This window comes from Apteryx rowi, unplaced genomic scaffold (genome assembly GCF_003343035.1).
Source record: "Apteryx rowi isolate R43461 unplaced genomic scaffold, aptRow1 scaffold_385, whole genome shotgun sequence".
Classification (NCBI taxonomy): Eukaryota; Metazoa; Chordata; class Aves; order Apterygiformes; family Apterygidae; genus Apteryx; species Apteryx rowi.
The window spans coordinates 209,666-224,273 of record NW_020450363.1 but is presented as its reverse complement, the minus strand read 5'-3'; the positions used below and the strand labels follow the sequence as shown (position 1 = coordinate 224,273).

At 34.9% G+C, this 14,608-nt stretch overlaps 1 protein-coding gene across 1 annotated transcript in view; it reads left to right on the top strand.

Annotated features, from left to right (window-relative positions):
* Positions 1-14,608, top strand: part of CAPS2 (calcyphosine 2) — a 35,340-nt gene extending 20,732 nt beyond the window's left edge. Inside the window, exons 12-17 of the mRNA XM_026074281.1 lie at positions 1,012-1,127; positions 7,161-7,237; positions 8,866-9,020; positions 9,960-10,079; positions 11,158-11,254; positions 12,906-14,608. Coding sequence (XP_025930066.1) covers positions 1,012-1,127; positions 7,161-7,237; positions 8,866-9,020; positions 9,960-10,079; positions 11,158-11,254; positions 12,906-13,081 — 741 coding nt within the window. The 3' untranslated portion in view covers positions 13,082-14,608. The remainder of the gene's footprint in view (positions 1-1,011; positions 1,128-7,160; positions 7,238-8,865; positions 9,021-9,959; positions 10,080-11,157; positions 11,255-12,905) is intronic.

The window sequence follows — 14,608 nt, the reverse complement described above, 5'->3', positions numbered from 1 at the left end:
TGCTGTTACTGAGTTTGATAGCCTTGGAATGGTGATTTATTTGTAAATCCCCATATCTGCAAACTGTTTTTCTGGGCTGACATTAAGATGTACAACTGTCTCTCAAAGTTCAGGTGGCTGGCAGACTTGCACTTACTACTTTATGGTTTTTGGAGACTTTACAGCCGAAGCCTGCATGGTATTACAGTTAGAGCTACTGCTTTTGTGATTCTTCTCAGGGTTCTTTGCTCTTAGTCTGCTGCTTTTCTCTCCCTCCACTTCCCTTCCTTCCCTCTTCTCCCAACCCAAATAGCTTCTTGAACTTTGGAGTAAATGTAAGGTGTCCCCTGCTCTCAACCTGGAGAGAAGGGGAGAATCTCTAATACTTAGAAGGGGCTATATTGAGGACTGTATATTACTTTTAGTGTGTTTTTACTCAGAATTTATTAGTGAAATCCAGTAATTTTAAAGAATTACTGTATATTTAAACATTGCATGTATGACTTGAACTTTGGGATGGCTACCTTTTAGTTGTTTGTAGCTCTCAAATCTGATTTTAGGTTGTTTAAAATAGCCATGGAGGGTTTCTTCTGGTCTGAAAGGAGTTTGTTGTCATAGAATCAACGTAGCACCTTCTACCTGAACCTCTTTTTTGTGGCCCAGTGATTTCTGGATCCCATAACAATGAAAGGAGAAGAGAAACAGATAAGTAGAGCCTGGCTTTGAAGGAACGATGCTCTACAGTCTCGCATTCCTGAGCTGTGAATTAGGCCACAGTAGGCTCTTTACTAGACAAACCTCTGTGGAAGGTAATGAGTATCATCTTGGATCCTGCAGCTGGGTTTTTGTTTTTGTTTTTTGCTTGTTTGTTTGTTTTTTTAGTGCTAGAAAGGCTCTGTTAAGAAGGTTAGCTGACCTTAGCTACACTTTTCTGTCATTTCATACCAAGAATTATACTTCCTGAAAGATCTGCAGAACATGTTCTACAAAACGTATGATGGGCTTGAGATTCATTATATTCTCTGTCCTCAGGGAGCTAACCTCACTTTCCAAAGTGCTGATCATAACCTTCCAGAAAGTGTTAAGCAGAACCCCATTCTCACCCTTCGTGTGACAAGTATTGATAAAGCAGCTATGGATTTTCTAAAGTAAGTGCAGCTAACTGTTTTTCAAATTACTCTTCCTGCCTTACAAAAAAGTTTATTTAGTTGTTTTTTTATTGGATCTTCTAACATTATATTATTTATACTGTTAAAAATTCTACATTTAGGCTGTTTTTGAGGAAAAAATAATGGATGCGAGTGGATGTTCTGTAATTCAGTATTTTGTTAGAATGATAAGGGGTAATTTTAAAATAAGAATTAATTAAATTATGAAACTATCCTGTTTGCTGTGTTAGAATTTGAAGTCAGATTTTTTTGTATACAAGTCATGTACTGAAACTTTTACATGATGAACTAAAGTGCTACATTTGGGAAAAAAATAATTTTTTAAGCAATCAACAGTATCACTGAATCTTTTATGGCACTTATGTTTCAAACAAACTAACATGATACAGTCAGCCATGATAATGCTAGTGTTTGAACAGAGGCGGGGGAAAGACTGTAGCGTGCGGGCACTCTCTCATGCATGCTCGCTCTCTCTTTTTTAATCTTCCCCTTCCCTTCATTTTTCATTTACTTTCATTCTCCAGATATTGCCACATGAAGACTACAAACACTGGGTCATCTTATTTTATCATCTCATTTGCTTTCTCATTCCTTTGAGGTACTGAACCCTATGTTCCAACAGAACCTTTTCTCACCTGCTCTTCTCCTAAGGCTCTGAAATTCTCTGTACATTGTAATTCTTCTTTGCTTTAGTATTTCGGTGGAAAGAGAGGTGTGCTCCTTACTGCAACAGAGGATGATGCTTGCCTCTAGCACCAATTCTGCATTTCTAATGAAGAAGAAAATGAGTCCTGAGAGCATTATCTCTGCTCCTGTATATCATCCAGCCCATCAATGTTGGGAGAGTTGGAGTAGAGAATGCACAGGGCTAGTATTGACACCTAATAATTTGATATTGTTTGGTATTAGATATCTTTAGAATTAAGGTGTTAATATTGCTGGTTTTCTCCTTCCCCTTATTTCAAGTGAGGGGAAACAAAGAGGAGGAAGAAATAGAATTATCTTTCTATTATATGCTATAATTAACAATACCTACATGAGAAATCTGAAGGTCACAGATCATTACCATTTAGTATCTCCTCAACCCCTGTTTGCATTAATTTAACATGACTGACAAAACGTTTGACTGTCGTGGCTGAGTGTGTCCCTGTTTTCACCAGTATGGTTTACTGTAGCAAAGAACTATGAAGAACGTAGTTTCAAGTGTATCTCTGGCTGCTAAATCACTGTAATTTCAGTGTGTACAGTAAGCCATCAGTTAGTGAAGCTTCTGATTTGGACATTTACTCAAATTACATGTTAACTTTTTAATAATGAGATGTGAGTGATCCCAGTGTGTTTCACTGGGATATATGACCTAGTTGTTCCCTGAGATTATCTGTACTTGTGTTTTTTGGGTTTTTTTTTCCCCCTTTCCTACTGAAAGAGGACTGGTTCACGTCTGTAAATAGCTCTTCCCAAGAGGATGGGCTGTTGTCATAGGGAGAAAATTATTTTCTCCTTGTGCATTTCCTCTCTTTTATGATCAGTGGAATGCAGGTATGACGCTGATACAGCTCAGAGATAATACATTTATGTAGCGGAAAAGCTCTTTTGGAGCAGTATTTCTGTACTTTTTCTGTCAAAATGGTTTTGGTAAATTAGATTGTTTCACAGTCTGAAAGATGGGATTTTCTTAGAACTTTTTCAAATGGTTAGGTGAAGGGGTAATCTTTGAGTATGCACTATTTTTGTAGATAGTATTCTCATCTTAATATCTACATAGAAGTAAACTGTCTAGGGAATGCAGTGTCTTCCTCTGGGGTGTCTGGGTTTTATTGTCAGTATGCTGGTTCTTAACACAAGTAATATTTTGGTATGAAAATGTATTATATTACTGGGTTGCCTGAACATGGAAGTTATTTAACAGAATTGGAAATACAGTGGAGCTTGGTGAATCAAATTTTGGTGATGAGTCAGCCTGTAGTAGATGTTACAAGATATAAATTTTCATAGAATCACAGATTGAGTTTGGAAGGGACCCCTAGAGATTCTGTAGTCCAACCCCCCTTGCTCAGAGCTAGGTCAACTAGAGCAGGTAGACCAGTCCTGTGTTCAGTTGGGTTTTGAGTATCTCTGAGGATGGAGGCTCCACAATCTGTCTGGGCAACCTGTTCCAGTGTTCAACCACACTCAGAGTGAAAAAGTTTCTTCTTAAGTTTAAACGGAATTTCCTGTTTGTCAATTTGTGCCCATTGCCTCTTGTCCTTCCACGGGGTGCTACTGAGAACAGTCTGGCTCTGTCATCTTTACTCCCTCCAAGCAGGTATTTATACAGAATAATAAGATCCTCCCCGAAGGCTTCTCTTCTGGAGGCTAAACAGTCCCAGCTCTCTGAGCCTCTCTTCATATGCCAGATGTTCCAATCCCTTCTAGAGTAGGAACAGCAATAACAGAGGCACAGTTAAATACATTCACTATCTAAAGACTGCTTTAGTTAGAATAATGTAACTATTATTTTCTTTTTGCAAGTGCTTAGATAAATGAAGCTTGTGCTTACAGTAATATTCACTTTAAGATTGCTTTACACTGAAAGCTCTGCAGAGGAGCCATAGTGAGTTAACAGTCCATAAAGCAGTAAATTTCAATCGAATGGGTTATAGAAATATACAGTTGTATGATGCTTACTGTTAATTGTTTCCTCCATGCAAGGTTTCCATGAAATGGAAAACAATACAACTTAATTTTGGATAGTTTTATATAAGACTGTGCATCTCTGAAGCATATCATTCTGTTACATAGCTTCCTTCATTCTTTGCTAATCTGGTACCTGTAGAGTTTGGAGTTGATCGAGTGTTACCTCTAAAGGCTCTGTAATCAAGACCTGCTCTTCAGGTCATAATTCAGGTCTGGATTTTCTGCTACCCATGGTAGAACAAATTGCTTCTTTTTTATCCTCTCTCAAATTAAAGTGCGTTCTTTTAGATTTTAGATTTTGAAGTCTGTCTCTCTTTTCTGAGATGGGGGATTATTGAAATCTAACTATCTGCTTTCTCTGGTACAAAACTCTTGAAGTGAGTCCTTGTCCCCCATTACTAAAACCACAGAGAATCCTGCTCAGATAGTCTGTTGCAGGCTTTCAGGAGGTCCTATGCCCTGCCATCACAGATCGTGAATCCTTTGTATTTTAGATGTGTTTTAGAGAGGATGAGCTGTCCTCTGTAGTTGGTTGTTGACTTTATCTTCCCATGGATTTACGGGATTTGGGTTAGACAAGCTTTTGGGGATCAAACTGCATAATGCGAGTTACCCAAATAGGAGGTGAAAATCCTTCATAGATAGCAGAGGGGCAAGTCTTTGGCCTCAGAAGACAGAAGTACTCCATGGCGAGGCACTAATGAGCAAGCAGCATAAAGTTGGCAGTAGTGCTTTTGCCTCTGCCTTCCTGCTCTGGTTAAAGTAATTAGTGAACTTTTTTTCTTCCAGTAGGTTCTTCCATAGTATTTTTTTTTTTAACATGCTTTATAACAATTTCTGTGAATTGTTTTTCTAGAAATGTGCCCCGGAAAGTCCTTCTGAGGAGTGAATAACTTGCCAGACAAAACACAAATTTTTAAGTATAATTCCTAGACCACATATAAGATGTGCTGATCCAGTTTTAGGTCTATAGTGTTGCTGTTGTTTGTTGCCAGAACAGCTGTACTTAGAAAACAAACCTTTTTTTTGACAGTTCTGAGTATTATTTTCATTTATTTTGACAGACCTACAGTTAGCCTATATGAATGAAAGCAAAAGGAAATGGCCTCAGAAGATCAGAACAGTCTTTATGGAGTCAGATTCCATGTCTGTAACTGTAGCTAATACTGCTTTCTTCAGAAGAAGATGCAAAACACCATATCATGGAAAGATGCCTGTCTGTCTTCTTTTTATTAGCTTGTATTTGAAATGAGAAGGCTTATGTATTTTCCAAATCGGGCTTTAATCGAAGCTAAAAGTCTTCTGTTTAGTCTCCAGTGCAAGAAAAGACTTGTGTGCTTTACTAGCACCTTAAACTCAGTAGTTAAGACTTCTCTGTGGTTGCTTCAGAAGGTGTCTCCTCCCCTCCAAATCTATTACTCAGACACCTGAACTAAGAAGAGTTTTCTTCTGGGTCTGTATAACCTACAGTTAGCAGCATGGACACTTTTGAATATGGTTTTAACATTAACATCATCATGGCTTTTTGATTACCTGCACATTCTTGAAGAAATTGATTTATTGATTTGAGACACATTTTTTTTGTGGAGGCCTTATCTTTCTGTGCAATGTCCAATTAAAAGGACATCAGTCTCTAAATACATCTTTTCTTGAAGATTTCACCTGTGTTAACATTTCTTTAAAGTGGGTGGGTAAAATCCTGTAACAAATAGAAAACTGGGTGACAGGCCTACTGTCATTCTTTTGACACCCTGTTACTCTCATTTTCTGGGTATCATCAGATGTTAAAATCAGTCAGAATCTGGACAGCCTATTGTTTAACAGGGTATTAAAAGAACAATTCTGTGTTTAGACATTTTTGTTTTCATTGCTTCCCAAGATTGCTAACAACAAAGTCACACGAGTGCTCAGAAGCCTTTTAGTTTAAAGTTAATTCATTTCATATTTCTTGTCTGATCGTCTTGTCACTATTTTGTTCTAGTCATTGATATTTAGTTCAAAGGCTGTGGAGGAAATGCATGTTTCTCAAGATGTGTTTGAAATATATGCAATAGGTGCCCCACACAAGAACTTGTAGCACCTCTGTTCTCTTGAAGTTTCTCTGTGCTGTCTCACAAGATATTTTTTTGTGTGAGACTCCCATTCACTTTATCTCATTCATCAACTTTTTTCAAGCGTTTTTCTCTTTTCTTTTAGGAATCCATAATTTGTTCATTACAGTCATCTTAAAAGTATTCCATTGTATTGTGTTGCAGGAACAAAGCAGAGAAAGGGATTTTTAGACAATAATTGGCCAGACTTCCATCAGTATAATGTCCATTCCCTTTCTGAACAGAGTTCCTCCTTCAGCTGGCAGATTTTTCATACTTTTTGTTTAGCAGATTTCTGGCAGTTTCTCATTGGAGCTGTTTGTAGGCTGCCTGGAGAAGGTGCAGTCACTGCAGTCAAAAGGTCTGGAAATCTCTCTTACTGCTCTTGCTTGTCACTGATGGATCATGTCCAGAACATTTCCTCCTTGGTTCGGGGCATACCTCAGTAAGTTGAATCAGAATAGTAGTATGGAACCCATTCTTCCTGTAAGGAATTGGTGACACTGTGTGAAATATCTGAACACTGATTAAGGGAAATTTTTAAATAATTCTGTTCTTCTGCAGAGGTATTCTTTGGTAGGGGTATGTTGCTGGATTGGTCCCCAGTGTCCCTTAAGTGATACTGTTCTTGGTCTGCATCATGGAAGACAACTTTTTCTGCTCTTTTTCTGTCTGGGTAATAACAATGATAGTCTTTTTGTCCTTGTGTCCCGTTAGTGATGGATGAGGAGCTAAGACATGGAACAGATGGAAAAAAAATGTTACCTAATTGTTTTCTTTCAGTTAGCAGTTTCCCTTAGCATTTAACTACATTGCTAGGAGAGTAGAGATTCAAGATACAAATTGTATAGTTTTGAAATTTCTTTTCTAAAGAGAAGTTTCTTTTCCTGTTCTTAAAAAAAATGTTACTAATTAATAAATTCTTCAAGTGGCCTGAGCTGAAGAGTGGGACTTAGTCTTGAAATTTTTTTCTGGAGATTTTACACACAGGAGGAATTATCCATGATTAATGAATTAGTAGAGGAGCTGCTAATAGAATATTGTCAGACAAGAATTTCTGCATACCTGCAACTACTGAGCAATGACTTCCATGTGTGCCATCTCAAACTAAAGCAGTTGTATACTATGCTTATAAGGGTAGCATAAGAATTAAATGTAAAGTTAAAAAGTTTTTTACTACAGCTTTTTTTAATTCAGTAACATTACATGTAAATCCACCAATCAATATGAATTTTGTCTATTTTAGAGCTACTTCAATGGAACTCGAGCAAGAATTTGACAAGCAAGAGACTGATGACAGCAAAGTTTTCAGGAAGATCCAAGGTTTGTGTCTACTAGAACCCACTTAATTTTAATTTCTTTCTGTTTACAGCTAAATACAAAGAACAGTAGTGAAATTTTAAGGATTTTATTTGTATAAATGAAATTAAACAAAAGTTATTTTAATTAATACAATGAATATTACTGGAATCCAATATTAGAATAAAGCAATCAGAAGAATACTGTATCCTCTCATAGATATACCTTTTAATTTTCTTTCTTTAAATAAGAGGTCTGGCTAAAGGTCATGGAAACTGTACAGAATAATTATAACTAATCAATAAAATGTTATCTGTAATGACATCTATGAAAATATGCTAAAGTGTAGCACTGATCCTGTGTTAAACTGGCATTGTTTTAAAAATTACTGGCAAAATATACAAAACACAATCCCATTTCTTCAGTTAATTTTGTAATATTATGTTAATTTTAGATAGTTCTTTTGACCATTATTTCTGTATATTGAAAAGTTGTTATTTTTCATAGTCTTTAGTATTGTGTTAACTAATATGTGAGTACATATTGATTAGTATATTCTGGAATACATAACTGAATTTTACCAGGTTCCTCCCTACGGTCTTTTGGACAAAGGAATATCTTTGTGTTTAAAATTATAGAAAGATATTTGTACACTGTTGCATATTATCTTTGTAATCTGTGATCAACAAAAACTGTTGAATTTGACCAGCTCCTGATTTGCTCAAGTATTTACTGTCAGTAGCTAAACCTTTTTTTTATGTATTCTTCAGTCACTAAAATCTGCTTGGACATTTACTTTTAGAAAAATCATTGACTAATAAATTAGGAAAATTTTTTATCTTCTAATTCTCCTTTTTTTTTTTTTCCTGGCATAATACACACAAATTGATTTTGCGATTATCTGATTGTATCTAACATTTGCTGGTGTGGCCTGGAAGAAGGTTACATTTATGTATTTTAAGACCTATTTTAACATGCTGGGTGTCATCTTTTACTGGAAACAACTCCCCTCCCCCATTTTGATTTATAATTGTAAATATTAGTAATTTGAAAAAATAATAGGATAACAGCAGGTGACTTCTGTTAACAGAATATACTGAGAAATTAGGACACCCATAAAGTAAGCCTGCTACCTAGAGATTTTGATACGGCCATCATTTTTACCATACAAATAGTTCTGTGGATATTACTGTGGAACAATTTTGTTGAATCACTTGTATTTGTTCTTGTTTCCACATTTATTTAATATTTCTGTACAGTGAAGGAGCAGTTCTGTGCCCCATAATCAAAAGTTTGTATTAACAAAGTATGATGTTGGTATATTGCTTTTTATGTTGAATAATGATACGTAATCATTTCTAGTGGAAGTAAGCAGTTTTTTAATTTGAGCATATGTAGAGTGAAAACCATTCTTCCTTTCCTTGTGTGGCCTTTTTAATGGTTTATTAGATGTTGCTGTTCTTTATATGACTTCTACTCAAATGTTGAGTAACTGATAGTTTCATTTTGAACTAACATTTTCTCGAAGGTGAGAGAGCCTGGATGTATCATTTTAACCAGTATCATAAGTACTTGTGGTTTTGTTTTATTTTAAATCATCTCCGAAACATGTGGCCAACTTCAGGTAAATATTTTGTTCTCTGGATCCTCAGGTATGCTCAGAGAGACACTAAGGAAAAGAGGAGTTCGTGTTATAACAGGCTTAGGCAAGTATTTCCGACAAATAGACAAGAGCAGAAATGGGTTTCTCTCTCAGGCAGACTTTAAGGAAGCTCTAAAATTATTCCATTTGGAAGTCCCTGAAGGGGTAAGTCTAGCTGAAACTGCTTAATAACTATTTGCAAGTTTGTTTGTTTTGTTTTATTTTTTAACTTTGTGATATGTTGGCATTTCTGCATTCAGTCCCATGTGAAATTAAAAAAAAAAAAGAGAGAGAGAAGTTACTTTTGCACTATCTTTTGTGTTACAAAGAAGCAAGTGGGATTGCGATCCATTTTTGTCTTTTTTGGCCCTTTTAAAATAATTAATATGATGCTATTTTCTTATCTTTCTTCTTTAAGTTGCTTTTAACTTACATGACAGTAATTTTGTTAACACTCTATACACTGTGTTGTAAAAACTATTCACATATAGCAAAATTGCACATAACTTTTTTATGGTCATCATTGACCCTTAATAGCTTGCATTAGTTTGGCGAATCTTGGAGTCAGTTTGGATTTGGAAGTTGTTTGTGAAGATACTGTAATTTTCTACATAGCAATTGCTTTGTTCTTGGACACAATAAAGACATCAAGATTTATTTGGTTTCATTGGTTAGAAAAATTTTATAGAACTTTGCTGCCTTGCATTAATATCAGAAGAACTAGGATTTCTTTGTCTCTTAAGTGGTAGTGGCATAACTTTCGAATTTAACAGGGGTTGTTGCACCATCTTGGAGTGGAAAGGGGCTTGTCCTTTGAACCATGCTTGAAATTTTTTCTGCCTACAATAACTGCAAGCGGTCTGCTTTTTCTGCCTACAATAACTGCAAGCGGTCTGCTTGTTAAGAAATTGTTTATATTTCATTAGTAAAGTTTTGTCTCCATCACTGTAGTATGTCTTGTATTTTAAATGCATTGAATTTTATCTTACCTAAAGATAAAAATTAAGTGTTCTGCATTTTCTTCACAGTGTAATAATACCCCAATAGTTATGTTCACATGTATTTTATAAGAATTAACGTTGGGAAGTTACTTTTAATTTACAGGAGTTCGAATCCTTATGGCTTATTCTTGATCATAGCAAGACTGATAAAGTTGACTATGGGGAATTTATTCGTGCCATAGTTGGAGAAATGAACGAGTATCGGAAAGCATTTGTAAGAAAAGTAAGTTTCATGGCAGATACTTTGAGTGTAGATATTTTCCAGTCTAACTTTGGAGTTGGTTATTCATCGTGTTTTGATTTTTTTTTTTTCCCCTTAAATTGTGCGTCTAATAATCAGCTCCTTAAGCTGTGACATAAATTTATTAAAATAAATGTAGATTAGAAGACTACACATTGTTCCATTGTTGAATTAGTTAATTTTGAACTCTGCAATTTAGAATTAAATCTTTAATTATTTTGAGTTTATGAGTATGTGTGCTAGTCTTACTGTTCAGTCTAGTGTAAAGCATTTGGCTGTGTGAAACTATCTCTTCCAGAAGTCTGATTGCTCAGTTTCGGGAAGATCACTATCTGTGTGTGTATTATTTCCTCAATGCGTGAAACGAGGAAATAATACTTGCCTTCTTTGAGACCTACCTACACTTAGAGGAACTGTATTAGTGAGACATTTTATAGTTGAAATACCATTTGTTATATGTGTATCTAGAAACTGGATCGACAAAGGGACTGGTAATGTAATGTGGAGCCGTATGCTGCAGTATGAAACATTGATTACAAACTAGTCAATATCTTGGTGACTGGATATCATGAAGATCAGGAAAAAAGCTATATATTTTCATATTTCTAATCACTGAGGATCTGACTCTCTTAGCCTTATATATTGAGTGTGCATTTGAGCAAAACTGTTGAAATAAAAATGAGACTGCTGTTAGCAGTGTTGAGGCTTCCCTATTTATCAGAATGACCTGGGAGACTTTGTAATTAGAGGAGGCAGAAAGGAAGCAACCTGACTTGAGATTCTAAGGATAAGCTAGAAATTTTGGAGAGAGAAGACAACTTTTTTTGAGTTTGTTAGGTGATATTTGATGTAAAATTTGTTGAGATAAAATAGTTGTGAGATTCCATATTCTAGAATCACTTTTTGGTATCCGCTCACTATGATGGCAGATTAAACTTGCTTACATAAAGTAGGTAAGTTGACATAATTCAATGCATGAATCTAAACATATGTGTTACATAGTTAAGTATATTCAAGATTTATATTAAATTTTTTGCCTGCTTTTTTTCCCCTTGTTTAGGCCTATATGAAACTAGATTTCAATAAAACTGGGAGTGTGCCTATGGCAGATATCAGAAAATGTTACTGTGCAAAGAAACACCCTCTAGTATTGGCAGGTAATTCACATTAAAAAAAATAAAAGTATTTGATGAAGTCAACTTGTTAACAGAGGTATCGAATCCAGAACCTATTTGGTGTAAATATAACCTGTTTTCATATTGGCTTAGACTGGAGATGTTAACAAGAACTATTTTTTCCTCTTATTACCTATAACGTGTCTGTCTTGTACATGACTATAAATTGTAATGTAGTTCATATACACAACTTTAATACTTGCTTTTTCTCAAGCTACAAATACTTCATGTATGCAGATTAGATTCCTTTCCCTACCTGTTTAGGACTACATTTTTAAGTAGTTACATCTCAACTTTTGCATGCAAGTAATCAGTGACACATATGATGTTATTAATTTTCACTTTGGAGGAGAAACTTTTTCTCATATTACTGCATGTTTTGATGAAAAACACAGTTTCCAAGTGTCACTAAATGTACTTGGCACTTGAGTTTCTGAATAAATTATTCATTTATTTCTGGGACATGGGTTGTCATCCTTTACAGAAGAAATGTTGGTATCTTCATTATTTTTTCAGGACTCTCCAAAAGGTTCAATTTCGGCTATTGAAAAAATAGGAGTTTAAATCTTTGTAGGTTAGTTTCTAAAATAACATCTTCATGTATCAAATTAGTATTTGTGAAAGTCTCCCTGGTGCCCTGCTCCTTCCTATTTTACCTGCAGAAGGGAGAATGTTTTCTGTATTGCCAGTGATTTTAATGGTAACACATGGAGACACATGGTGGCATGGAGATGTTGGACAGAGGAAAATCTTTGTGATCCTAGTTTTCCATAATTCACCTCTTTGGACCACCATCCATTTTTTTCCCTCTGCCTTCAGAACTGAGAGTTCAGTAAATTCAAATTTTCATCTGGTTTGTCAGAATATTTTTTTCTGTCCTGTTTCTGAAAGAAGCTAGCCAGAGAAAACCCAGTGATTGCATAGACAGTAAATAGAGATGGTCTCAGAAATGTCACAATTGCTTATAAGCAAGAACGGTAGACCTTAAAAACATGCTCCTGTTAGAAGCATGTACTGCAATGGTGAATATACTGTACTTGAAATCAACAGTCATGTTGTAACAGCGAGGACAGTAATTCATTGAAATTGATATTTTCCAAAGGATAAGAACTGCAAATATAAAACTCCTTCTCAATGCCATATAAATCATCTCAAATATAATCTTTATGAAGTCACTAGAACACACAAGTTTCACTTCCAGAACACTTTTCAAATGCAAACTCCAATCTTAAGATTTTTCTAGAGCTTTGAACTTGTATTGCATTAAGCATGTGCTTTGTTACAAAGATTATTTCTGAATTACCAAAATTTTAATTTAGGAATGCATCATTCAGTTCTTTGTCATTTGAAGAAAAATCTTCCTGATCTTGTAATCTGTTTAAACGGACTTTGGCCTCATGTTTTTTGTTGATATTTAATGCTATCATGTGCTATTAAAGTAATATCATTTCTGCTGTTGATACTAAGTGAGCCAATGACTTTGTCATCTTCAGGGGATTCAGAATATTTTAACTTGTTCAAGAAAAAATTGTTTGTAAGCTGAAATTGAAAAGGTTTCTTGAAATATATTGAATGCTGTATATTCATTGTTCTTGAAAATATATTTAATGGAAAAAAATATATACTTTCACAGGCAAAGCTACAGAAGAAGAAATTAAATCATCATTTCTAGAAACATTAGGAGATTCCTGCAGCAATCCCAATGAAGTATTCTACTCTGAGTTTGAAGATTACTATGAAGGATTAAGTGTTGGAATCATGGAGGATGATGATTTTGTTAATATCTTAAGGAACTTTTGGGGAGTTTAGAGTGGAAGAAGTCAAAAAAAGGAAGAGAGAGCCCTTATAAACAAGGAGCAAACTAAATAAGTGAGGGTTTAGTGTTGACATGCATTACTTCACAATTAGTGTCTTACATTGATTTCAAGGGCTGAAAATTTTACATGCTTTCAGAATAACAAATAATGAGTTGCTTAGTGTCCTTTGAGCTATACTAAATACTTCCTAAATGTAAATACTGTTCAGTCCTTTTTACTGAAAATAGTAGAGGCTGTTCCCCATACCAGAAGGCATCATTTATTTGATATTAGAAGAAAGTGGCTTATTTTAAAATAACAGGAAATTAGAATACTAAAATGCATGAAAGAGTACATGTAAGAGAAAATTTAGTTTTATGATGCATTGTGGAAAACTTTAAATTTGACTGTATAAATATCCATAGGAGCTTTTCTTCAGCATTTTCTGCTTATAAAAATAATATATTTGTTCTGATAACATACTTTTAGTTTCTTGTTTCTTATGCTGGTGCTTAGCCTGAAAGAGAGCAGGTCATCCTTCTCCGATTTTGAGGATGTCTGCTGTCCACTGAAAATGTGGAGAAATTCACACTAATTAGCTTTTAAACTAGTATGCAGACCACCTCTGCTGATTGTATTTATTCATCTTGGTCAGGCAACCAAAGCTAAGCACTGAATCCCAAAGGTTTTAATAAGAATCTTGTGACTACAATCTGGGTATACTGTGCAGCCTTTCATTGCACAAATAGATTTTTGTGATGCACTTCTTCCTTTTCTATATTTTGCTAAGTTTTTTTTTCAAAACAAAATTTAAACATCTGGCTTTTGTACTTTGTACTGCTATTTTTTTTTAACTAAAACTAAGCAATGATATCCTTTATCCAAACTGAGGTACAGAATTTCATCTCTACTCTGAAAGTATAAAACAGAAAAGTACAAAAAAAGCCACCTCTGTCACAACAAAAATTAAACCATGAAGTAAAATATTCCTTGCTACTTCAAATATTCAGCCAGATATGCCTTTCAATGTAATAAATCTTGTTAATTCTGTAAGGTTCATTGTGTTAAGGAATTAAAAAAAATGCATTATTAATTTTCTATATATTTTTGATAGCCTTTGGTTTCCGTATGCCTGTCACCAAAATTAACTGTATATTGAAATGCATTTCTTGAGCCCATGCAATTAAAATGTAATAGTTTTCTCCATGCTTGTCTGACTACATTTTGAATATATAGCCTATGGCTAACAGAACCTTCCTCTGAGACAGAATTTCTATTTTATGGGAATTTAAGGTCAGTGCTCTAATGGGACTTTGGTCCTTCTGTGAGTGGCTGGCTTATTTTAGTTAATAGTATTTTCTTACCTTGTTTTAATAACTTGTGCCTTGTTGTCTTTTGATTATCAGTTTGTTTGTACCCTGTCCTCACTTGCAACTAGCATTGCACTTTCCTCTCTAAATCCTCAAATGAGGGACTTTTTCATTTCTTATGGGGTTGCACAAGTCTATGTGTTGTGCCAGTGTATAAAGTTGTAACTCAA